General features: G+C 41.0%; 1 protein-coding gene across 4 annotated transcripts in view; it reads left to right on the plus strand.

The window, feature by feature from the left end:
• The window catches only part of mcph1 (microcephalin 1), a 333731-nt gene that overhangs the window by 59383 nt on the left and 247080 nt on the right, over positions 1-27268 (plus strand). For all 4 annotated transcript variants that reach the window (XM_072560569.1, XM_072560579.1, XM_072560560.1 and 1 more), the window contains exon 10: positions 1461-1528. In XM_072560569.1, the coding sequence (XP_072416670.1) occupies positions 1461-1528 (68 nt within the window). The remainder of the gene's footprint in view (positions 1-1460; positions 1529-27268) is intronic.

The raw sequence follows: 27268 nt of genomic DNA on the forward strand, positions 1-27268 counted from the left end.
CTCATTCTCTCTCAATTTCTTCTAATTGCCTTCACCACTTTACTCCCCCACTCGACTTAATGGCTTTTCCTCTGTTTGCTGTATGTTTTCTTTCTTCTGTCCTTTTCTGTGAACTGCCGCATTGCTTCTATTATGGACATCCTTCAACCTGAAAAATTCAAAGTAACCTTGACACATCTAACAGTGACGCAGGTCATCTGTGAAACCTAAAGTGGAAATCAGCATTTCATGTTTGTAGGTTTTAGCATAAGATGGTCTGCTGGATTCCAATCCCTTGTTTATTTGTAAAGAAATGATGTTATATACTCATCTTTGATAAAGCTGTTGAAGGTCCTTTCCATCTAAATTAAATTGACTATCTTAACAATAAATTTTGAATTTGCATCGAAATTTGAATGGATTTGAACTTAAAAAGATCACAGAACATTTTATCAATGTGTGAAGGAACTTTAACCATTTTGCAGTACAGGGGTCCCCGATTTATGAACATGTAGACTTATAAATATTCATATGTGCCAATGCAGTCCCATACAAGGATGTAATTTTTTAAAAGATCCAACATAAGTAAATTTCCTCTACTTTAAAAACAAGTACTTTCTATTGTCCTACATTATGTTCTAACTTGTGTACATCTCTACTTGCAAATGGACTCCAGAATGGAACCTGTTTGGAACCTGGGGACTACCTGTAATTTAAAAAAAAAAGAAAGCTGGAGGTACTCCACAACATCAGTGGAGAGAGAAGCAGTTGATGTTTCAAACCTATGACTTTCACAGCCAAAGGTCAATTCAGATGCTGCCAGATCTGCTGCACATTTCTAGTATTTTTGTTTTTATTTCACATTACCAGCTGTATTTTGTACCCTCTTTACCACACTGGAAAACATCCACATTTGTTTAGAGGTGTAAATGGCCCTGACCCTCAAAGCTTCCTGGCTTCATTCATAATCCCTGTATGGTGTGGTAATTTGTGCAAATAAAACACAATTTGATCTGTCTGAAATATAGTTTCCATATACACTTAAATTTGCTTTTATAACTGCATATTGGATGTGGTGGGATGGCACAGGGACTCAGTGGTTAGCACTGCTGCCTCACAGCGCCAGGGACTCTGGTTTAATTCTGGACTAGGATTCAATTCCCGCCTCGGGCAACTGTCTGTGTGGAGTTTATACATTCTCCCAGTGTCTGCGTGGGTTCCCTCCAGGTAGTCTGGTTTCCTCCCGCAATCGAAAAGTGTTCAATTTCATGAACTGGCCATGCTAAATTGCCCGTAATGTTCACAAATGTATAGGTTAGGTGCATTAGTCACTGGTAAATATAGGATAATATGGTAAGGTCTGGGTGGGTTATACTTTGGAGGGGTGGTGTGGACTTGTTGGGCCGAAGGGCCTGTTTCCATACTGTAGGGATTCTTTGATTCTATACAGGTCTGAATTAAGTGAGGTTGTTCTTTTCCAGGTCATAATAAGAAGTATACAACTGAACTAACACGTACTACAATTGGATGCAAAGGGAAGACTAAAAAGGTTAGTATCTCGCATTTGTCTTGATTCCAAACAATTATGTTTGTTTGGCATAAGTGCCAGGGCAAGATTTTCCCTGTCCTTTTGGGTTACAGTTCTTTTAAAACTGATGCTGAGCTCACTTTTTATTTGTATTGGCTAACACTCTGGGCATCTTTCAGAATGCGCTAGCATTTTCTGTTGATTAGATCCTCTTGTTGCTAGTTCGTGTCCACCAAAATATCATTGAATCTTTGTGTATAGACAATTTTCAAATGCATTGCTTAATGACATCTTTATATCTTGCAAAATGTGTCGTAAATGAAATGGGAACTTAAAACAATATTATAGTAGTTCTTCAACAGTGCAATAAGTTTTGCAGTATGTTTCATTTGTTATTGCAATGGTCTCAAGTTGACCCATGTTTCTGCTGATTGTGGGTTGAACGTGTGTAGTTTTTATACTTGGATTGTAACAATCTTTGCAGCTTTACAAGGATGTTGCCAGTGTTGGAGTGTTTGAGATATAGAAAGAGTCTGAGTCGGCTGGAGCATTTTTTTCCTGTAATTTTGGAAGCTAAGTGGTGACCTTTATAGAGGTTCATAAAATTATGAGGGGCATGGATAGGGTCAATAGCCAAAGTCATTTTCTCAGGGTAGGGGATTCTAAAACTACAGGGCATAAGTTTAAGATGAGAGGGGAAAGATTTAATAGCGGCCTAAGAGGCAAATTTTTCATGCAGAGGATGATGCATTCGTGGAATGAGCAGCCAGAAGAAGTGGTGGAGGGTGGTACAATTACAACATTTAAAAGGCACCTGGATGGGTATATGAATAGGAAGGGTTTACAGGGATATGGGTGAAATAGTGGCAAGTGGGACAAGATTCCCTTAGGATAAATGGTCGTCATGGACGAGTTGAACTGAAGGGTCTGTTTCCCTGCTGTACAACTCTGACTTTAAATCTTTTATACCAATTTTAAAGTAAAATTTGAAACAACAACTCCATTATATTTAATGTCAGTTTTACTTGTGTTAAACTCTTGATTTGAATCAGTGGTGGCCTTCAAGCAGTGGCATTAATTGTATTGCTAAGCAAGTCAGGGAATTTAACTGGGTTGATGAAAATTCATCTGTAAATGTAACAATTGAGCTTGTATCATAGGAGTTGTTCACATAGTTGAGAAGCCAACAGAAACTGTATATCCTGTATTAGTACATGTAGACTCAGGCATCCAAAGTGTGTCTGACTGTGAAGGCCCTCCCATCACCTGGATTCTACCGAGCAATGTCTTGTTAATTTTCAAGTGACCAACTGTAAATATGCTCTTTGGTAAGTTTTGGGATGATGTTGGCTGCAATAATTAAAACGTGTTAAACATTTCAGCGTGCCTGGATTCTTCTGACTTGCATTGAAGTAACTGAGTAAACTAAAAAAATTTAACAGATAAGGTAAAACTGTATCATTACTGCGGACTTTTGAGATGGTGAAGTTCCAACAGTTCTTCTCTGCACACTAGAGGATTGCTAATATTCAATTCATCAATTTGTGCACAACTCCAAGATTTAGACACCTGGATTATATACTTTGGGAAACGTGTGCACTTAGCATTGGTCAACCAGAAATTCTACAAATATGGATTTGTGTGTGACTTGATTTGGAGATGCATGATTTTGAGAGCCCTGGGTTTCCATTTTGCTAATAAACCAAAAAATGTATCAGTGTTTTGTTTTCCTCAATTGAATGGGCTATGTTCTCAGTCTACTCTGTACCTGACCTGAAAGGTTACACAATATCCTTCACCTTTAAACACCATTGAAATTTTGCAGATGCCAAAAAGCATGAGAAAGTATAGAATTCTTTTTCAATAGGATGCAACTAGAAAAATGCTTGCAGCTGTGGTAGAGAGCTGTTGGCAAATATTCAGGACTGAAACTCTAATCATTCCACATAGCTTCACAAGCTTCAACTGTAAAGAAGCAATCATTAGCCCACAAGTGGAACCTCCATGAAGGTATCTGCACTCATTACAGCACCATTATAATCATGAAGACCAGCTGAACTCCATCTTGGACATTTGTGAAGAACCAGGATGCCACTTCTACTGTGCATGTAACAAATGAAAGTTGAGTTATTACCCAGTATGAAGAAAATTAGAGAGCATTGTTGATTGTTAAAACTGCAACTGAGAGTAATCCTTTGATGTAAGGAAGTGTAACAAATGAAATTTATTTCTTGCTCAATCTTTAGATGCACTGAATCTGTACATCTCTCTAATTCTGCACTTTCTTTCTTCCAGTGCCACTTCTTGTTTTATTGGCAAATTTGGATATATAGTTTTCTCCCCTCAAAGTGATTAATGTATATAGGGAGTAGTTAAGACACTCCCAGATCCTTGCAGGTCACATTTTGCCTATTTGACTAATCTGTGCATTATCCGAAGTCTTCTGCCCCTTCACTCAGCAAGTTATTTTGCCTTTCATTACACAAGCTTCCAATTTTTTTCTGTAATGAGGAGCATTATCAAATAGCCTCTTTAGCTACCGAATACCCTGTTTCCTACATCAGTATATACCCTGGTTCATAAGCAATGACCTTGTTGCAAATTCATGCTGACTGTATCTGATCAATTGAAAATGGTTGATGTGTCCAGTGATATTGTTCTTAAATGTTGTCTCTCGCAGTTTTCTGATAGCAGAATTTGGGCTGTTCTATACTTCACTGAGTTCAGCTTTCTTAATATCTATTTTGTTAACTTTTTTGATATATCGTGCATGATTAGTGTTGTCTTCTGGGCAACGTTTTATGTACTAGCCTCGGGACAGCTCCAGTCTGCACATAAACATGACTCTGACCCACTCAAAGCCAGTAATTTTAACACCGCGTCCTGCTCATATGCCCACATCTCTCTCCTCAGCATGCTACAGTGTTCCAATGAATCATCCCGCAAGCTGGAGGAATGACGTCTCATCTTCAGACTCTGCACTTTACAGCCTTCTGGACTTCATATTGAGTTCAGCGCCATCAAATTGTGAACCATTTATTCCGTAGCTTGTTGTCATGTCTTCTCTCTGTGTGTGCACACCCCCATTCCCCCAATCGCAGGGGGACTGTCTGTCCTTTCAAGTCTGGCAGGAGACAGATCATTATTCTGCCTTTTTCGCATTCCGATCACTTAATCTGAACTATTAGCATCTTTTCTCCACCAGCAATCTGCACTCACTAACATCTTCCCAGACTACAGCATAAATGCTGTCCCCTCCACACTACTACAGCTCTGAAGAGCCATTTAGACTCAACGTTTGCTTGCTCTCTCTGTAGATGCTGTCTGACTTACTGTAATCTCCAGCATATGTTGTTTTCAGTACAGATTCCTGCATCTACAGTCCTAAGTCAAAAGTGTGGTGGAATGCTCCCCACTTGTCTGGATGAATGCAGTTCCAATAACACTCGGGAAGCATGACACCATCCAAGATAAAGCCGCCTACTTGATTGGCACCATTCAATAGCATTGGTGTGCATCATCTTCAAGATGCACTGCAGAAATTCTCCAAGACTTCTTAGATAGTGCCTTCCAAAGTCATGATCCCACTCCTCTCAAAAGACAAGGACAGTTGATGCATAAGAGCACAACTGAAGTTTCTCTCCAGGCTTTTTGCCCTCCTGACTTGGAAACATATCACTGTTCCTTCACTGTCACTGGGTCAAAATTCTGTAACTTGAACAACACTTTGGATATACTGACATAAAATGGATTGCATGGCTCAAGAAGGTACTTGCTTATATTTCAAGAGCAGCTAGAATGGGCAGTAAGTGCTGATCCAGCCAGCAGAGCCGATCTTTCCTGAATTAATAAAGGAAAAGTATTTCCATGTGGTTCGGAACTGCACAGCACATTGGCTATACCCATTCGGAGTACTGGAAAGACCCACCTAAGGATCTCCTGTTTCTCAAAAATTTGTCTCATTATTAGTCATTAACTTCTCAGGAAAAATTGATCAGAACTGAAATTGTTGGATTCGGTCGCTTCTTTGAAAACTAAAGTAATATTGACGGAAAATAACTTTACTGTAATTGCTACCATATCATATTGTGAATTTTTTCTTTTTCCAAATTTTTATACAAAATATTCACACACAATATATGATTAAATAATGTTATATTGAATTTTGACATGACACTGAGATTGCGAAGAATGGTCAAAGACAATCCAATTTTTGGAAAACAATCTTATCCCAAAGTTTGGATTATTAACAACTTAGTATGAAGCACTCAAATAAGGCCTACAAATTTTAGGTGAAAATGTTGAGTTTTATTAACCATTCAATAACTTACTTGTATCCTTTTGAAAAGGGCCTATTTGCAGCAATATGTCTCAGTAACCTTTTTGTGTAGAGTTATTCAGCTGACAAGTTCAATAACATCTGTCTTAGTGCTATAAAAAGGTTGGTTAGCAAGAATTTAGAAGCAGGCAGGCATGTGTGTATGGAATGTCTGTCATCTGTTTGTCATGAGGACTAACTTGCTTGAGATTGACTACAAAATCTCTTGTCTTTAGATTAGTGGGGAAATGAAAGGAAGTCCAAATTACATGAGGGTGGCTTTTAAACTGATGCCAACCAACAGCACAATAAAAGCTGAGCTCATTAACTTGTAGAAATAGAAAGATAGTGACAGGAAAATAACAACATTTCAATCAAATGCCAAAAATAATTTAAATTTAATTCATTTTGTTATTGAAATGTCATATTCAAGACCATGTGCAGTTTTATATCTTAGCAAAGATTTGCAAATGTGGTACAGTGTGTTATATGGAAGTAAATTTATTTTAAAATCAAGGTATGTTATTGGAAACATGACATTTGGACAAATTCTGCTACTGTGTCTTACATAAAATTAGAAGAAATAGGAGCTGGCATAGACTATTCAATCCCTCGCGATTGCTCCACTACTCAGTACGACCATGGCTAATCAGATTGTGGACTTAACTCTACTTTCCTTCCAGGGTCACTGAATATCCATTGATTTCCTTGTCTAACTCTGCTTTAACCTGGTCTCCACTGTGCCCTACTGAAGAACATTTCAAATTCTGATGGCCCTCAAAATAAGTTTCTCCTCATTCTATCCGCAATGGGAGAGTCTGAGTTTCAAAACTTTGCCCTTGTTCTATATGTCCCAACAAAAAGAAGCATGCTGTCAGCATCTACCCAATCCAGCCTCATTTGAACCTTGGCTGGTTTGACAAGACAACCTCTCAGTCTTTTAAATTTCAATGTGATAGGTCCAACCTGCTTCATATTTCCTCATAAGAGAATCCCTTCATCCTAGGAATCAGGTGAATAAAGCTTCAATAAAGTGCTTCCAATGAAATTATTCTGCCATCCCCCCCACCCCATGAAGTGACCAAAACTGCAAAGTTTTGGTTCTCTCTCTTCCTTACTGCTCCCCCACACCCCCAATCCCCTCTGCATTTTGTAAATGCTCATAATTTTCCCTTTGCTTATGTTTTCATACATGTGCACTGCTGGTATAACAGTGATCATTGTATTTTTATACTTCTTTCATTTTTTTGGTTTACAGACTCTAATATGCCACCGAATTTTACATTAAATTTTATATACTTTTGAAATTGTTTTGGGGCATTAAATTGCTCAAAATCCTCTGACACTTTAGTCTCTGCAATTGTTATGCTGATCACTGAATCTTTGATCGCTCTCTTTCAATGCCATGTAAAGTCAGGATTCTCTGGCCGTGATCAGTGTTGCAACGGCATGCTTAAGGACATTTGAGGTGTTTTGGGTAAATGGCACTTGACATACAACTGGATGCCAGGAGAAGGTCAATAAGTGAGAGTGGCATGAGTTGGAGAGTAGAGTGTGACCAGAGTTGGCATTGATGGAAAAGAGGAAATGTGGGGAAGGAGGCATCACATGATTTTGATTTAGTGACAGTGTGATTTCTCGCGATCTGGTGCTGCCTATTCTCTCTCATCTTCCCCTCAAGTGCGCACCCTTAACTTTGGAAGATAGTAGAGACATCAAGGTTTTTGAAAGATTTGGTGTGCACATTTATAATATGTTTTATGGGAGCCTTAAGAAATTAATATGCTCAAGATTCCCAAGTCAATTTAGCTAGATTACGACAGAAGCTGTACAAGGCGAAGTGTTGGAGGGTGTCATTGGTTGTGACTGAATCAATCTAAAATAATATTAGAGATGGTTCGAAGGATCTGATTGATCAGCCAGATAAATGAGAGAGGAGCTGTCTTTGAGGTTTGACTGTGTGTCAATCATGTGGTTGTACATCCATGATTTCAAGATGTGATGAACCTAAGAAGCTGTGCAACATTTGAATAAATGATCCTGGGGTTATTGCTGTGGGAACAGTGACCTGCACAGTTTAGAATTGTTCACATCAGTTGTGGTGTCTGAGCTTACATTCTTCACACTGCCTTGTGTTGTGACACAGGTTGTAAATATCTGTTTGGATCTCCAGTAATCATTTTGACTTTATTGACTTCTGTTTAGCTTGAGCTGAGATTCAGGATGCTTCTAAACTTTCATTTTTCACTCTCATACATTCAATATAAGCAAATGTATCATGTTCTCAGAGTATGAACATTGTGCTGATCCACTATGTTAACACTCTGAGAACATGAGATATGCACTTGTAAAGAATTGCATATCTCTTCTAGAGTCAAGAATAAAGAAAATTTACAGCCCAGGAACAGGCCCTTCAGCCCTCCAAACCTGAGCTGATCCAAATCTACTGTCTAACCCTGTCACCCAATTTCTAAGCATCTGTGTCCCTCTGCTCCCCACCTATTCATGCATCTGTCCAGATGCATCTTAAACGAATCTACTGTGCTTGCCCCTACTATCTCTGCTGGCAACGCGTTCCACACACCTACCACCCTCTGTGTAAAGTACTTGCCGCGTGTGTCCCCCTTAAACTTTTCACCTCTCACCTTGAAAGGTGGTAACTGTGTTAATAGATTTTGTGCTGCATATGGTACATTAATTCACATTATGTAGATAATGGCCTAAGTTACTCTTTATAAAACCAGGGAATGTATTGTTTTATAGCCCATTGTTCAACTGTTCAAGAAAGGATGAGAAATAAATAGTAATAATCATTTTCAGCTTTTTAAACAAGTTTGTTTATGTAATACCTTTCCCAAAACATTTTAGTCTTGCAGTGTAATTTTTATTTGTTCTTGGGAATTGAATATTGCTGAAAGCACTGGTTTTATTCCTCATAACTATAAGTCATTGAGAAAATTGTACAGAACTGTCAATCTTCAACTGCTCTAGTTCATTTGCACACAATCTAGTTTGGAAGAGTTTCAGGATTTTGACCTGTGGCCAAGAAGGCTAGTATCGTTCCGAGTCAGAAGGATGAGAGATTTATAAAGGAACTTATAAGTTTTTGTGCTTCTGCTCCTCTTGTCTTTTTAAGTGCTAGTGGTTGCATGGTTGGAAATTACTGTCTAATAAGCCTTTGCAAGTTTTTGCAGTGCATCTTGTAATTGGTACACACTGCTGCCTTGTGCAGGTGAAGGGGATTAATATTAAAGTAATGGATTGGATGCAAGCCAAGTGTTGGTGTAACTGCACTCGTGCAGGCAAGTGCAAAGTATTCCATCACACTTGTGACTTGTGCCTTTTTAGTTAGTCAAAGCCTGACTGCTATCCATGTCCTCTTGCATATAGGCATGGACTGCTTTCTTTGTGACTTCAGCAATTGCACTTCAGCTTTTGAGTTTTTCGACCTCTCATTTTCATTTACCTTGGGATGAGATTGTCCCCCATTTTACCTATATTCACAGGGTAAGTAGCCAGCTTCTGTCCTATGGTGCTTCAACTGGATGAGGTGTTGTCCCCTCTGTCTGCTGGCTTGGAAACTTTCTCTGTCTCTATTTAAATCCTAACAGCAAGTGTTTGCCAGTTAGACCTTTGGTTCATCCCTTGTTCCTTTTAAATTCTATGGGCTTTGCTGTGGCCTCTATCATCTTTAGTGGCCCCTAGCCTGTTAGTGTTGTATCATGAACCCTTTTACCTCAGAGACTTTCTCCTGACTTACGTAAAGTCGTCTGACTTTCGTTTCATTTACCCTTTCACTCCTGTGGGATTTTTTAAACAGTCAACTTTCTTCTGCTCATTAGAATTTTGCTGTTCACTTCTGTTTCCCTAGTCTCCATGGACTGCTTTTGACCCTCTAGGCACAGTAGCTGGTATCCTGCTAAGTCATACTTCAATAGATTTTACCCCCTTATATTTGTCGGAATGGAAAAATTCATACTATTTCTGTACTGATGACCAGCTTAGTGTGGTAATTTTTTGTCTTTGTTGAATCTTTAAGCATGTGTGTAGCCCTTTCAACAAACACTGGGGTGACACAGTGGCTCAGGGTTAGCATTGCTGCCTCATGGTGCAAGGAATGTGGGTTCGATTCCAGCCTTTGGCGACTGTGCAAACTCCACACAGTCATTCTCCCTGTGTCTGCATGCGTTTCCTCCGGGTGCTCTAGTTTCCTCCTACACTCCAAAGATATGCAGGTTAGGTGAATTGGCCATGGTAAATTGCCCATTGTATTTAGTGTTTAAGTTAGGTGCATTAGTCAGGGATAAATATAGGGGAATGGGTATGGGTGGGTTACTCTTTGGAGAGTCTGTGTGGACTTGTAGGGATGCTATGAATTCTATGACAAGTGAACAAAGGCTTTGTCAAAGACTTAATTATCAGGAGTATCTTAAAGGAAGCCAGAGAGGTGGAGCAGTTTAAGAACGGAATTCGAGAGATATGACAGCTGAAGCTGTGGTTGAATGAATAAAGTTAGGGCTTTGAAAAAGGCCAGATGTGGATGATAGCAGAGATCCTAGGGATTGTGACGCAGGAAGATAATACAGGCAATGAAATGGGATAAGGTCATGGAGATACCATGATGAGCATTTTAAAATTGAAGCACTGCCGAGATCAGCAGGCAGGTGTCCAGGGATGTGTCTGTTAGGTGCATTAGGCATGGGTAAGCGTAGGGGAATAGGTCTGGGTGGGTTAATCTTCAGAGGGTCATTGAAGACTTGTTGGGCCCAAGGGCCTGTTTGCATGCCATAGGGATTCTATGATTCATATGACTGATTTGATAATGGTGTTTCCTCTGCTTTTATATGGCTTGTCAGTAACCTTAGTTACCATCAGTTTTTGAAGCACATAGTGTCTCAAGGATTGCTATTTCTCCTCTTGGAGCATCTAGTACAAAAGGATTTCTTGTCCTTTTATGCAAGAATTCCTGATGGGTATTCTGTCCTGTGCTCACTCCCTTCAGCCTGGCTTTGGTATCTAAGGATCAGACACTTCCATATGTAATGCGCACACATGCGGTCTACCTTTTTAACACTATTTATAAAATCTGGGATTCATCTACCCTGTCTTCTGTGTTCGCTCAAGTTCTTGTAATCTACCTCCTCATTTCTTGCATGAAGGTAGAAGTTACTAAATACAAATTTGTTTCAGTTTTAAGTCTGGTTTAATGCATAGTCCTCATCCATATTGGCTGTGACTATTAAATTCATTTTTCATATAAGTTTCAAGGATGTATATGAGGCAGTTTCTTAACTCTTCTCACAATAACGTTTCTCTTCATCCTCTGAATTCGAGAACTTGACCAATGAATATTGATTCAAAATCCTGACTGCACCAATTAAAAGAAAGTTAGAGGTTTCCAGAACTACTTTTCCCCTTAGAACAGCAGCTTTGTTTGCTCAGAGCTGGCAGAACTCTTGGTAGGTGGTTTGGAATGAACCATGTGGACATTTCTGACTTGCTGAACTTGAATTACTAGAGTTCAGGACTCTAATTGCCATTTTATCTGAGTGCCAATGTTTTTCAAATGCAGTGAAGATTTTGGGAATGTTAGGAATTTGAAGCTTGTCTCTGGGCTAAGGATATTCCAGGTACGACTAGGTGAAGTCACATCGTCCCTAGCTGCTTTCATCTCTCTTGGTTCAATATTCACTTGCGCTTGTAATTATTACTTGAACTTTTCTAGCTAAGTCTAATCTTTTCTAGTTCAGTTTTTGAAAATCATAAAATTAATTTGAAGTAAAGAAAATGACATGCCGTACAGGACATAATGCACTTTTTAAAAATAATTAGAAATTACCTTTGATATTTTCACAAAATTACACATTTTCCTATTAAACTATTTCCAGGTTAAAGGTTATCATTGCCTGGGTAAACGTTTCACGTAGCAGAGTTACATGTGTGAGATACTTGAATATCTTAGCTAAGGTCAAAAAAGACACCTAATTTTGGAGTGCAAGTTTTCTGTCCTTAAGTGGCCATGTTGCCAGAGTCCGTAACTTTCATTATATCCAGTATCCTCAGCCATTTTCTGAAATCACAAGCGAATCAATTTGTCTGAAGACTGGCACCTTTGCTGGTGCTCAGCAGAAAGCCAAGATGCATCATCCACTTAACTGTTCTGTTTAAATATGGTTACAAATGCTTCACTCTTCTCCTCACACTGACATATTTTGCAGCAGCCTCTTCCAATTAGTCATTTGGTTAGCCACAATAACTTAGAGTTAGCTGTGACAAGACTGCAGGATTGTTTCCCTCTGTCTATAATATGCCTGTTCTGCTTTTTGGTATTATGAACCTATATGATGGTTCATATCTTTATTATTTTTGTGACCAAAGTAATCTTTTCCTAAAATGTTTGCATGCAATGTTGAAATACTTGTTTTAACCATAAAACAAAAGGTTATTAAGTACAGAAATTAAAATAAACAAGAGGTTATTCACTTAAGACACAGATTGAAAAATTTTCGAACATGGAGTAGAAAGAACTCCCATACACTGTTCAAAAACAAATTTGCTGCAGAAACTCAACAAGTCTGGCAGCATTGTGGAGTGAGAGCAGAGTTGACATTTTGGATCCAGTGAGCTTCCTCCAGAGTTTCTCCAGTAATTTTTATTCTTGTTTTGGATTTCCACCGTGTTAAGGATCCTAGGTAGCTCCCTACTGACTTTGTAGTAATGTACAAAACATGACATCCAATTTTCATGCAGCACCGTTCCATAAACAGCAGCACTGCAGCCTATCACAACCATGGGTCAAAACTGAACTTGAATCATCTTAGTCATTCATACTAAAGTATTGTTTGTTTTTAAAGAAGATGGCAACAGAGATGAAAGGGCTAAGTGTAAATTCAGAGGTTAGTTAGCAAGAATTCTGTGAAGGACAGATGAAATGTAACACCTAAAAGTGTCAAACTTCACACTGACCAGACTGAGTCCTTTTGTGACTACAAAGTTAACAAGGGAGTGATGACCCCCTTTTCACCAGCACACCTCCCCGTGCAGATAATATCCCAAACTGCAGACATTTTCTTTTTACGTTTTGAGCAATCTACTACTGGGTAAAATTGTGACACAGTCTTCTTTTTAAAATATTTTTGAGAAATGTTTTCTTCACAAAATTATAAAAATATAACTATCTAAAATTATAACAACAATTACACTGAACTAATAATCACCTTTCTCTACAAAACAAATCAAAACATACACTCACTACAAATCAATAAATAAATAAGTTAATAACACCACTCAGCACAACCACACCTTCGGGAGCATTAATGATTGCACCCATATTTATTCTTCCTCTCAGGACATGAGGCTCACTAAACCTAATCATCATGGCTAAACAAAGGCTCTAATTAAAATGGCAGACAAATCTGCTTCTAGGTAATTCAAAAAGGGCTGCCATGTCTTATAAAAAAAGTTCTGTTTTATAGTGCACCATGTTTGTGAGGCAATCCAAAAGGATGTGTTCCATAATTAACTTGCACCACCCCAATAGGACCGGAGAGTTCTCAGGTACCCAGCTGATCAGAATGTTTTTCTTCGCACAATAAGTGAGAATATTAAATAGCCTTTTTCCAGGTGCATCTAAGGAAGATAAATTCGGCAAACTCAAGAGGAAAGAGGCCAGGCCTACCTTAACTTCCGTCTCCAGACCCTCTCTTTTACACCTGCCACAGCGCTCCAGTACTATAGAGCTTGTGGCGTGACCACAAACAATGAGAGAGAGTGCCTATGCTTAGATGTAAGTTTGCTCGCTGAGCTGGAAGGTTCATTTTCTGACATTTCATCCACCATACTAGGTAATATCATCAGTGAGCCTCTGGTGAATGGTGGTCAGAGACACTCGCAAGAATTCCTAAAAGCATGGCATTCCAACCAGAACTTTATTAACAAACGCATTGACTTGGACCCCATCTACCACACTCTGAGAAAAAGAACAGGAAATGACATCACCAACTCAAGAAAACCTAAACCCAAACAGAAAGTGGGTCAGAACACCAGTGCTTGTATCTGGAAAGACACTGCTTGATTAGGGACAGCCAGCACGGATTTGTGAAGGGTAGGTCTTGCCTTACAAGTCTTATTGAATTCTTCGAGGAGGTGACCAAGCATGTGGATGAGGGTAGAGCAGTGGATGTAGTGTACATGGATTTTAGTAAGGCATTTGATAAGGTTCCCCATGGTAGGCTTATGCGGAAAGTCAGGAGGCATGGGATAGAGGGAAATTTGGCCAATTGGATAGAAAACTGGCTAACCGGTCGAAGGCAGAGAGTGGTGGTAGATGGTAAATATTCAGCCTGGAGCCCAGTTACAAGTGGAGTTCCGCAAGGATCAGTTCTGGGTCCTCTGCTGTTTGTAATTTTTATTAATGACTTAGATGAGGGAGTCGAAGGGTGGGTCAGTAAATTTGCAGATGATACGAAGATAGGTGAAGTTGTGGACAGTGAGGAGGGCTGTTGTCGGCTGCAGAGGGACTTAGATATGATGCAGAGCTGGGCTGAGGAGTGGCAGATGGAGTTCAACCCTGCCAAGTGTGAGGTTGTCCATTTTGGAAGAACAAATAAGAATGCGGAATACAGGGTTAAGGGTAGGGTTCTTAGTCAGGTGGAGGAACAGAGGGATCTTGGGGTCTATGTACATAGATCTTTGAAGGTTGCCACTCAGGTGGATAGAGTTTGTAAGAAGGCCTATGGAGTATTATCGTTCATTAGCAGAGGGATTGAATTCAAGAGTCGTGAAGTGATGTTGCAGCTGTACAGGACTTTGGATAGGCCACAGTTGGAGTACTGTGTGCAGTTCTGGTCGCCTCACTTTAGGAAAGATGTGGAAGCTTTGGAGAGGGTGCAGAGAAGATTTACCAGGATGTTGCCTGGAACGGAGAGTAGGTCGTACGAGGATAGGTTGAGAGTTCTCGGTCTTTTCTCGTTGGAACGGCGAAGGATGAGGGGTGACTTGATAGAGGTTTATAAGATGATCAGAGGAATAGATAGAGTAGACAGTCAGAAACTTTTTCCCCGGGTACAACAGAGTGTTACAAGGGGACATAAATTTAAGGTGAAGGGTGGAAGGTATAGGGGAGATGTCAGGGGTGGGTTCTTTACCCAGAGAGTGGTGGGGGCATGGAATGCGCTGCCCGTGGGAGTGGTAGAGTCAGAATCATTGGCGACCTTTAAGCGGCATTTGGATAGGTACATGGATGGGTGCTTAATCTAGGTTAGAAGTTCGGCACAACATCGTGGGCCGAAGGGCCTGTTCTGTGCTGTATTGTTCTATGTTCTATGCTTCACCGGAGGCTTGCTGATAATGTTACCTAATATTGTTATGAAATGTCTGAAAACAAACCTTCAAGCTCAGCAAGCAAACTTACATGCAGAACATCAACCTGAACTACAAATCTTCTCAAATCCTGCTAGTACCTATGCTTATTTTGCACTTGGGGCACATTGGTGATGCACCATTTTTGAATTTCGCAAGACAATCTGGGACCAAATGAATCCTATGAAGAACCTTTTAATTGCATGGCATGTGTTCTGTTACAGATAGAGATCTTTCTTGCATTCTCCCAAATGGCCTCCCATGTCTCTGAGGGGATCTCCACTCCCAACTCTTGCTCCCAGACTTCACGTAGTCACTCAATATCATTCAAGGCAATGCACCGCAATAGGTGGTAGAGTACACTAATAGAGAGAGTGCTTGTGGCATGAAGCACTCTCTTCTCTGTGTCAGACCTACAGGGGTTGGTCAAAAGCATAGTCTTTTTTTGGATAAAGTTCCTAACCTGAAAGAATGAAAATGGTCTCTGCTGGGCAATCCATATTTGCAGCTCCTTTGGTTCAAGGACATCATAATCTTCCCCTTAAACAGGAGACTCCCCTAGTTGTCCAAAGTTTGAATCCAGGGTACATCATCCCTGGCCGGGATCCCGGGGTCTTCTCTTGAGAATGAGAGAGATGTTAGCCTCTCTCTGGGATGGCAGGAGGCAGTCATGACCGTATGAATAGTTGTACATGTCCAGCACTGGCCCTAACAATATATTTATAGATTCTTTATGGAATTCACATGGGAGACAATCGGGGTCAGGCGCCTTCCCACTTTGGAGCTGTTTTATTGCCTCCAGTATCTCTTGCACTGTCAAGCAGGCATTAAGAAGACACCTCTGTTCTGAGGTCAAACCTGAAAGGTCCAGGTTCTTAAAGACTCCATCTTAGCCCACCTGTCCTCACAGCATTCCGACTGGTACAGTTCAGAATAAAATCTCTGAAATGCTGCATTGATCTTTTTATAGTCACATGTAGGAATACCAATGCCTTCTCTGATTGATGTAATGGATTGGGGGGCACTTTTTTCTTGCCCAGATTTGCCAGGTGTTTGCCTGGTCCATCACCATGCTCAAATAGCTTTTGTTTCGTGAAAGAGAGTTCCCCCTTTGCTGTCTGTCTGAGCATGGAGTTCAAAGTAACCTGGAGAGCTGTTACTCACTGCAATTTAATCACAGCTGACCTATTAAAATATGCTGTCTCAGCTGCCTTCAACTGTGCCTCAAGCAGACGCTGCTGCTCTCCCTTCTGTCGCTTCTGACTGGCTGAATAAGAAATAATTATCTCTCTAGCATAGACCTTAGCTGTCTCCCAGAGTATAGGCTGATTACTAGCTGTATCTGAATTGATAGCCAAAAACACTTTAAACTCACTTGAGAAGTCCTCGATAAACTTACTGTCCTTGAAAATAAAACGTTCCATTCGCCAATGCCATCAATCTATTCCATTGCCCTTAATCTTAACCTCCAAATACACTGCCACATGATCAGAAATGGCTATGTTTCCAATTTTGGAGAACATCATCGAATCCAGAAAAAAACGAGAGAACTAACAAAATCAATCCGAGAATGACATTTTTGTGGATTAGAGAAAAAGGTGAAGTCCCTACCCATAGGGTGGAGACATCTCCAAATGTCTACCAGCCCCAATTCCCCACACACGTCAATCCGTTGCTTAGATTGCGGGGACTTTCGGGAATTCTATCTACTGTGCAGTCCACAAGGCGATTAAAATCTCCCCCTATGTCACGTTCCAAGGGTAATCAATATAAAAAGGAATTTGAGGTGGTGTGCCAGGGGACAGTAAACATTTAGAATGCCATACTGTTCATCATGTATTAAAGCTTTAAGGATTACGAACCACCCATATTCATCTTTGATTCGATCTAATAACTTAAGTAGGAGATTCTTCTAGACAAGTATGCCCACTTCCCTGCTCTTAGTGTTAAAGGATGAAAAGAACACCCAACAAACCCACCTTGCTGTAACATTAGATGCTCCTTATCGTCAAGATGGGTTTCTTGCAACAGGGCATTATCAACCTTCTTCCTGAGCATCGAAAGTACTTTTTTCTCTTGATTGGTGAGTGACTCCCCTTAATATTCCAGGTGCACCATATAAGGAGACACTTAGCCATATCGCTCTATAACAAACCATGAACCCCCGAGAGGAAGAACCCTACTCATGACATGCCGAGTGTAAATAAATGGAGACTCATGGAGCCTAGAAAATACACAAACTAAAGCTACGTTACCAAAACTTTCAAAAACTAGATCTTCTAGAAACCAACTAACAAATCTAATTACAACATACATCAAACACTTGATAGGAGACTTTTTTCCCCTCCCCCACCCACACACACACACACACACACACACACACACACACACACACTGCTTACATGACCCGATACAGCTCCATAATTCCTCCTAGCTTGAGCCACACCCCAAACTCAGGCGAAGTATAAAAGAAAAATAGGTATTATAAACAAAAGAAATTGAAAGTGTGCATTTTACCCATCCCCACCCATACATTGACCTCAATTATCATTGGGAAATAATCCAACAATGCTTTCTGTAATAAAATAATAAAGTAAAAGGAGAAGTGCATGAGATAGAGAAAAATAAAATAAACAAAGAAGAAAAGAGAACCATTATTGTCCATTTTCTTATGACCATCTGGTCTATTTCAAAATGTTTAGAAACTTCTTCACTTTTTCTGATGAGCCAAATACATGCATGGACTCTTCGTGGTTAAAGCGAAGTACCACTGAGTACCATATGGAATATTGAATAATCAGATCCCTCCGCCTCTTCTTCACCTCATCAAACGACTTCCTCTTGCGGATCATGGTGCAGAAAAGTCCCGAAAGAAACAATCTTGGATCCTTTGTAAATCAGGGCCAGTGGATCCTTCCCCAGTGATCTGGAAGCTTCCATGACCTTTCATTTATCCGTGTAGGAATGGAATCGCACTCGGACTGGGCAGGGGCGCTGGTCCGAACTGGGCCTGTGCACTGCCACCCGTTGAGCTCTGTCGATTTGCACCTGGCCTCCTAGGCCAGACATTGTGGCAGCCATTCCTCGAAAAAACTGGCAGGCTGCTTGCCTTCCTCTCGCTCTGGCAGCTCAACTACCTGGATGTTCTTTCTTCAACTTTAATTTTCAAGGTCATCGACGTGCTCTACTAAGGCCCATACCTACTTCTCCAGAGCCTGGATTCGTCTTGCCGAGGACTCAACTGTGGTCCTTGATGTCGTGGTCTGCCGTTCGACCTCCTCCAATCGTCTCCACTATAACTTTTTTATCTAGACTTAAAAGCAAATTATATAGTAGTTTTACTTTGCAGATTTTTTTCCAATATTCGTTGCATGCTTAGTAAATTGCTACTCTTTTTAAAAGAAATTTGGTGTTAAAGTTGAAAAATAATTCCTCGTGCATGTTAATGCAAAAATTTGATAGAGCAGCACTGCAAAACTACATTTAGTCTAATTTGTATAATCCTAAAGTAGTGACCTAAATTAATTGACTCAAATATAAAATGGTATTGTAATCATTCTGATTTAAAGCTGTACCACTTCATTTTTTTACTGTAAAAGTGAACAATGCCCTTAGAATTCCAGGTACCCTGAGGAAATGCTTTGTGTCTTTCGGGTGAAGATTACATGAAGATATTCACCTAAGGCTTCAAGGCACATAGATAATTTACCCCAATATCTTAATATTTTATCATCCTTGAAAAGTTTCCCATCCACGAAACTGTAGGTAATAGAAACCATTTGTATTTTTCACTTTTTTTTTATTTGCAATTTAATTCAAATGTATTGGATTTATGTTTCGGATTTCTTTTTTGCTTAGAGAGATTTTGGAAAGCACAACAACTTGATCACCTAAAAATAACTATGGAAAATTATGTGGAAATTTCCCAGAATCATAATTATTTACAATAGAAAGTGTTTGTAGTTGACCAGTATGTCTGACAAATTAGAGTAATTTTTGATATTTATGAACCTTCTGCATGTATTTTTTTAGCCTAAAGCATGTCACCATCCTTTAATTTTGAAGGAGATACAAGTGACCAAAGTAACAAAACTGTTTTAGTAAAAACATCAAGGTTAATAATGGCCTAGTCTATTTGTGTAATCATGAAGAGTACAAACAATTTCCTGGTCTCTGACAGTTCCAGCAACTCTTCCAATCTAGTTCAAATTTGTACCCCTGTTTTACATGTGAAGGTATTCTCAGTTGCACAGATTTTTCAATGGACAATGCAACAAAGTGTCTTCATAGTGAGAAAACCAACTTAAAACAACATGCTGCTGACAAAGCTTGAGCTGTTTTTCACAAAAAATATTCAACTTTCTGAGAGGTCTTCAGAATCATAGCTCTAACTATGGTGAGAAATAAAATTAACATTTCAGATATTAACCTTTTCTGTTTTTACTTCCACAACTTTGCTACCTTTTTATGGATAACAGGGCCCACTGACCAGACCACCATGACATCAAAAGTTGCAAAGGCTGGAAGTTTGGTATAAATTAAGAACACCAACCTAGATCTAGGGTTAAATTGAAATCTTCTCAGAGGGAAAATGACTGCTGAAAGCAGTGAAGCTAAAGCAGTCTTGTTATTGAAACATGATTGTGGTAGTAAGAAGGATAGAAAGTAAGAGCAGAAGGAGATCATTTGGCTATTCAAGCCCTTCTCCGCCATTTGTTATGATCGCAGCTATTCATCTAGCTCAAATTCCGCTTTCACTTATGTCATCCATATCCATAAATTCCAGTGATATACTCAGTCTTTTTAAAAAAATCCTGCCATGTCTGTTATTTGTGAACAGGGAAGAAGTAAAGAAACATCAGAATGGAGGAGGTTCTGTTTAATGTTTGCATTCCTGAAATGCTCAGGAGAGTACATATTGCAATTTGAATTGTTAAGCAAGAAGAATGCTGTTGCAGCTTTGTATGATTGTTGTATGATCTCTTTTACAGATCTTCAAAATACCAGCTGTTGATATTTAGGAAGACCCATCAAATGTAAGATACTCTGTAATGTGGTGCAAAGTGGCCATCTAGCTAAAAGCAATTTAACGATAGCCTGATAATACCCATAAATAGTGTAGCAGAGGTCTGCTAATTTTCCACCAATTTCTTAAAATGTTCATCTGGACTACTCACTTTGCAACAATGATGAGCATTTTGGTGCTCATCTCGATTATTATTAAACTGCACTCTGATTTGAACATTTTCAGTGACTTAACAAAAGTAGTTGATAGTCCTCCAGCATCTCAAACAAGATTAATTCAAGAAGTCAGCTGAAAAATCTTTCCATGCTTCAGTAACACCGGTGCCGGTAGTTATTTCGCTAGGTCCTTGTATGAAACTAATTTTCCTGATTATTTTTTGTTAATAGCAGAATGATGTTTGTTTTAAAGTAGGCCCTGAGGAATTGCTTGACAAGCATAAATAACCCAGCTGCTGAAAAATGATTATTTTATGGTCCTTTTTACGGCTCCACTGCCACCAATATGTGTTAATTAGCCAGAGAGAGATCTTCATCACTGTATGGAAAGAAAAGTGTAAACAATTGAATAAATCCTTTAAACATCTGGTATTGGCAGAGTGGGTTGAATGGACTTTTGTGCTGACTCATCTTAAAATCTCTCAACTGCCAGATATGAGCTGATTGAGATGGCATTAAATAAATTCATTTCAAAATATACATGCTCTCAGCTGAGCATGAAATGAGTGCGCTTAAAGGCATTTAACTATTCGAATTGCCTAAATGGCTAATGGGTCAAATATTGTATTTTGAACTCTCAGTACTCTTGAGCATAAACCAAGCTGTAAATATTCAATGCTCACTCTTTATAGGTGAATAGTTGTCAGTAATTTATATATGCATTTCATGATTCAAGATAACCCAAAATCAACCTTTATGAAAATAATGAATTTGCGTTCTGTCATTGCATGTTGGGAAAGAAATTCTTTCAGTTCATTTAAAATGTTCATATGAGCTTTTTTATGTATGAAATAGCATGGAGTAAGATTGAGATATTGCAAGTGGGAGTCACTTAGGAAAACCTGAAAGGACCATTCCTGAAGATAAATACAGATTTTTAAAGGGCAAACTATATTTAATTGATCAAATTTGAACCAAAAAGTTGGAGTTTGGTTGAAGAAAATGCAGCAGTTCCCACTGTTTATAGTAACCATGTTTCCCCATTTCCAATTTGAGTATACATAATAGCAAGGTGTCAAAGCATTAACTTAAGAGTCACAAACTTTTAACCCCTTCTAAAAGTGTATCAGACTTGTTATGTTATCACTTAGATCCTCAGAAAATAGATAATTTATGTCCCCAGCGTACAATTAAGAAAACAGTAAAGGCAAAAACAAGCTGAATCAAAACTCAAACCTGATCCAAATATTCTATCTCTGAGGAGGCAAGGACTTGCTGTCACTCAAAATGAAGTTCCAATTACTCTCATGTCAAGGCTTGCTACATATAAAGTTCAGCCATTGGCCAGGTCCTTGGGGAAATTATGCCTTTCCTGTATTCTGATATATAACTGAAAAATGAGAGATTGCTACCTTTGCAAAACTGGCAGGCTTAAGCACCTAAAAGCAATTTTTCTTGTACTGTAAATTTAAATAGTTGATTGAGTGTAATTTTATATGTGGGTCTTACATCAGTGATGAACATGTTTTGTTCAAGGCTGTAAAGTGATTATTGTGGCGTCTTTTCTATTGTAGAATGGGATTGAATAATATAATTGCAGTTTGTTGGCTCATGATTAGCTGTTATTGCCTGAGGATTAAACTGATTTTGATAAGGTTCTTTCTACCCAAAATAAGTGAGTCACTTAAGTTATCTGAACTATTATCTTTGAAACTGGCAAATTGAATATTGTGACCACATTTTGGCCTATACTGCATGGTTTAAACAGGAACAGTTTAATTCGTGGGAACTTTGAGCACAATAACTTTTCAGCTTGTGTACAGTGAAGGGCTATATAATAAATTAGTTGAAGGTGGGCTTAAAGAGATTCATCTAGTCATTGACAAGGTTATGCATAAGCTCTATCATATTACATGCCCGAAATAAATTGGTTAAGGAAGTAAGATTATTTTATAAACATAATTTAATAATGCATTACCTGCAGTGTGGTGACATGTAAATGCATACCTAAAATTAAACCGTTTCCTGTAGATACATAATTTAGAAGTTGTATAGTTGTACAGTATGAAAACAGCTCTTTGGTCCTATTCATCTATACCAGCCAGTTATCCTAAATTTATCTAGTCTAATTTGCCAGCATTTGGCCCATATCCCTCTAAACTCTTCCTACTCGTGCATGACACGTAACATCACTTCCGCACCTCACATCATCGCTGATGCCACATGCTCAGTGACGTCCGCAACCCCTACTGCCGTGGTCACCATCACTTCCGCCCCCACCAGCGCCACTCACCCGCATTCTGCTGACACACCCCCCACAGATCCCACCGTCACTATCCCCACCCCCCAGAACCCCGAGGGGAACTCTACCCCTGCTCATAACTCCACCTCCATTACCCCCACCATCACACCCACTCCAGTTACAGGTTCCGCCCCCACTCCCAGCTCTACACCCACACCAGATCCCAGCTTCCAGCCCGACCGAGTTTTCACCATCCTCTCCCAGACCTCCCCCTCACTGAGGACGAACGATCAGTCCTCAGCAAAGGACTCACCTTCATCCCCCTCCGTCCACGCATCAATGAATTTAATACACATGGGGATGTCAAACAATTCTTCCGTCGCCTCCGCCTCCGAGCTTACTTTCACAATCAGGACTCCCGCCCACCTTCCGAGGACCCCTTTGCCCACCTCCAACACACTGCATCCACCTGGACACCCCGCGCTGGCCTATTACCTGCCCTCGACCTCTTCATTTCCAAATGCCGCCGGGACATTAACCGCATCAACCTGTCTACCCCCCCTCCCCCACTCCAACCTCTCACCCTCACAACGCGCAGCCCTCCAATCCCTCTGCTCCAATTCCAACCTCACCATCAAGCCAGCAGATAAAGGGGGCGCACTGACCTCTACACCGCTGAAGCCAAACGCCAACTCGAGGACACCTCTTCCTACTGCCCGCTCGACCATGACCTCACCCCCGATCACCAAACCATCATCTCCCAGACCATACAGAACCTCATCACCTTAGGAGATCTCCCACCCACAGCTTCCAACCTCATAGTCTGGGAACCCCACACTGCCCGGTTCTACCTCCTTCCCAAGATCTACAAGCCTGACCACCCTGGCTGACCCATTGTCTCAGCATGCTCCTGCCCCACTGAACTCATCTCTACCTACCTCGACACTGTCCTATCCCCCCTAGTCCAGGAACTCCCCACATACATTTGAGACACTACCCACGCCCTCCACCTCCTCCAAGACTTCTGTTTCCCCGGCCCCCAACGCCTCATCTTCACCATGGATATCCAATCCCTCTACACCTCCAACCACCATGACCAGGGCCTCCAAGCCCTCCGTTTTTTCCTCTCCAGATGTCCCCAACAGTACCCTTCCACCGACACACTCATTCGTTTGGCCGAACTGGTCCTCACCCTTAACAATTTCTCCTTTGAATCCTCCCACTTCCTCCAGACCAAAGGAGTAGCCATGGGCACACATATGGGCCCCAGCTGTGCCTGTCTCTTTGTTGGCTACGTAGAACAGTTGATCTTCCGTAATTACACGGCACCACTCCCCACCTCTTCCTCCGCTACATTGATGACTGCATTGCCGCCACCTCGTGCTCCCGCGAGGAGGTTGAGCAATTCATCAACTTCACCAACACATTCCACCCTGACCTTAAATTTACCTGGACCATCTCTGACACCTCCCTCCCCTTCCTGGACGTCTCCATCTCCCTTAATGACGACCGACTTGACACTGACATTTTTTACAAATCCACCGACTCCCACAGCTACCTGGATTACACCTCTTCCTACCCTACCTCTTGCAAAAATGCCATCCTGTATTCCCAATTCCTCTACCTCCGCCGTATCTGCTCCCAGGAGGACCAGTTCCACCACAGAACACACCAGATGGCCTTCTTCTTTAGAGACCACAGTTTCCCTTCCCAAGTGGTTAAAGATGCCCTCCAACACATCTCATTCACATCCCGCACCTCCGCCCTCAGACCCCCACCCCGCCAACCGTAACAAGGACTGTACGCCCCTGGTGCTCACCTTCCACCCTACCAGCCTTCGCATAAACCAAATAATCAGCCGACATTTCCGCTACCTCCAAAAAGACCCCACCACCAGGGATATATTTTCCTCCCCACCCTTTTCTGCCTTCCGCAAAGACCGTTCCCTCCGTGACTACCTGGTCAGGTCCACGCCCCCCCCCCCTACAACCCACCCTCCCATCCTGGCACTTTCCCCTGCCACTGCAGGAACTGTAAAACCTGTGCCCACACCTCCTTCCTCACCTGTATCCAGGGCCCTAAAGGAGCCTTCCACATCCATCAAAGTTTTACCTGCACATCCACTAATATCATTTATTGTATCCGTTGCTCCCGATGCGGTCTCCTCTACATTGGGGAGACTGGGCGCCTCCTAGCAGAGCGCTTTAGGGAACATCTCCGGGACACCCGCACCAATCAACCACACCGCCCCGTGGCCCAACATGTCAACTCCCCCTCCCACTCTGCCGAGGACATGGAGGTCCTGGGCCTCATTCATCGCCGCTCCCTCACCACCAGATGTCTGGAGGAAGAACGCCTCATCTTCCGCCTCGAAACACTTCAACCCCAGGGCATCAATGTGGACTTCAACAGTTTCCTCATTTCCCCTTCCCCCACCTCACCCTAGTTCCAAACTTCCAGCTCAGCACTGTCCCCATGACTTGTCCTACCTTCCTATCTCCTTTTCCACTCCACCCTCTCCTCCCTAACCTATCATCTTCATCCCCTCCCCCACTCACCCATTGTACTCTATGCTACTTTCTCCCCACCCCCACCCTCCTCTAGCTTATCTCTCCACACTTCAGGCTCACTACCTTTATTCCTGATGAAGGGCTTTTGCCCGGAACATCGATTTCCCTGCTCCTTGGATGCTGCCTGAACTGCTGTGCTCTTCCAGCACCACTAATCCAAAATCTGGTTTCCAGCATCTGCAGTCATTGTTTTTACCTCTTCCTATTCATGTACCCATTTAGATTTGTTATTGTACCAGCCTCCGCCACTTCATCTGGCAGCTCAGTCCAACACGCGCCACTCTCTGCATAAAAAAGTTGCACCTTAGTTTCCCTTTCAATTCTTTCCCCTCTCATCCTAACCATATGCCCTTTAGTTTTGGACTTCCCTATCCTGGGAAAAAGATCTTTGCTATTTACCCTAACTATGCCCTTCATGATGTTCTAGACTTTGACAAGATCACTCTGCTTCCGACACGCCAGGCAAAATAGCTCCAGCCTATTTAGTTTGTCCTTTTTGCTCAAACCCTCCAACCCTGGCAACATTCTTGTAAATCTTTTCTGCACTATTTCATGTTTAACAACATCTTTCCTATAGCAGAGATCAGAATTGAATGTAATATTCTAAAAGTGTCCTAACCAATATCGTTTACAGTTGCAACATGACCTTCCAACTCTTAGACTCAATGCCCTGACCAATAAAGGCAAGCGTACCAAAAGCCACCTTCATTACCTTGTCTACCTGCAACTCTACCTTCAAGGAACTATAAACCTGCACCCATCTGTCTCTTTGCTTGTCAACACTCCCCTGGGCCCTACCATTAAGTGTATAAGTCCTACCCTAATTTGCCTTATCAAAATGCAACACCTCAAATTTATCTAAATCAAGCTCCATCTGCCACTCCTCAGCCCATCTGTTCAAGGTCCCATTGTACTCTGATCACCTTCTCCATTGTCCACAACACCACCAATTTTGGTGTCATATGCAAACATACTAACCTTTCCTCCTATTGTCGCATCCAAATTATTTATATGAATGACAAAAAACAGTGGACCAAGCCAGAGTCGTTGTGGCACTCTGCTAGTCACAGGCCCCCAGTCTGAAAAACAGCCCTCAACCACCATCCTCTCCTATCTTCAAGCCAATTTTGTATCCAAGTGGCTAGCTCTTTCTGGATTCCATGTGATCTAACTTTACTCACCAGTCTACCATGCAGAATCTTGTTGAACACCTTGCTGAATTCCATATAAACAATTTCCACTGCACTGTCTTCACCAATCTTGTTTGTCACTTCTTCAAAAAAAACTTGTTATTGAGACATGATTTCCCATGCACAAAACCATGTTGACTATCCCCAATTAGTCTTTCCTTTCCAAATACATATAAGTCCTGCCTCTCAGAATTCCATCCAATAACTTGCCCACCATCAGGCTCACCGATCTGCAGTTCCCTGGCTTTACCTTACCACATTCTTAAAATAATAGCCCCATATTAGCCACTCTCCAATCTTCCAGCACCTCACCCGTGGCTCTCACTAATACAAATCTCTCAGCAGGTGATCCAGCAATCACTTACCTAACTTCCCACAATGTTGTAAGGTACACCTGATCAGGATATTTATTCACCTTTGTGTTTTCAGATGTCCAGCACAACCACCTCTGTAATATGGACACTTTACAAGAAATCATTACCTACTTCTCCAAAATGTCCAAATATTTTAACAACGTAAAATATAAAGGCCTTCTGACAAGGCTAAATGCTTATGATTAATTTTGTAACATATGTTGTCTTTGTATCAGGACAAAATTAAAGAAATGATACAGGTAAGGGAAAACAAGTCAGAGAAATGGCTTTCTCCATGTGATCATGTAAATTGTTAGGCCAAAATGGAGGAAGAAGGGAAGCATGAAAAGTTTGGCAAGGTAGGAAAGAATCCCTTACTCTGGGAGCGTGGCTAAGAAAGTTAGGTAAATCTCCGGATGTGTAGACTACCAAATTGTTTTTATCAATTCCGGAATCCCACCCAAGCTTCAGGTCATATCTCCTTCACTACCAGTTATTCTGGTACATCCTCTTCATTCACTGCCCTTGAGGCTGTATTATTGCAGGA

This window comes from Chiloscyllium punctatum, chromosome 3 (assembly GCF_047496795.1).
Source record: "Chiloscyllium punctatum isolate Juve2018m chromosome 3, sChiPun1.3, whole genome shotgun sequence".
In the NCBI taxonomy this organism is placed as follows: domain Eukaryota; kingdom Metazoa; phylum Chordata; class Chondrichthyes; order Orectolobiformes; family Hemiscylliidae; genus Chiloscyllium; species Chiloscyllium punctatum.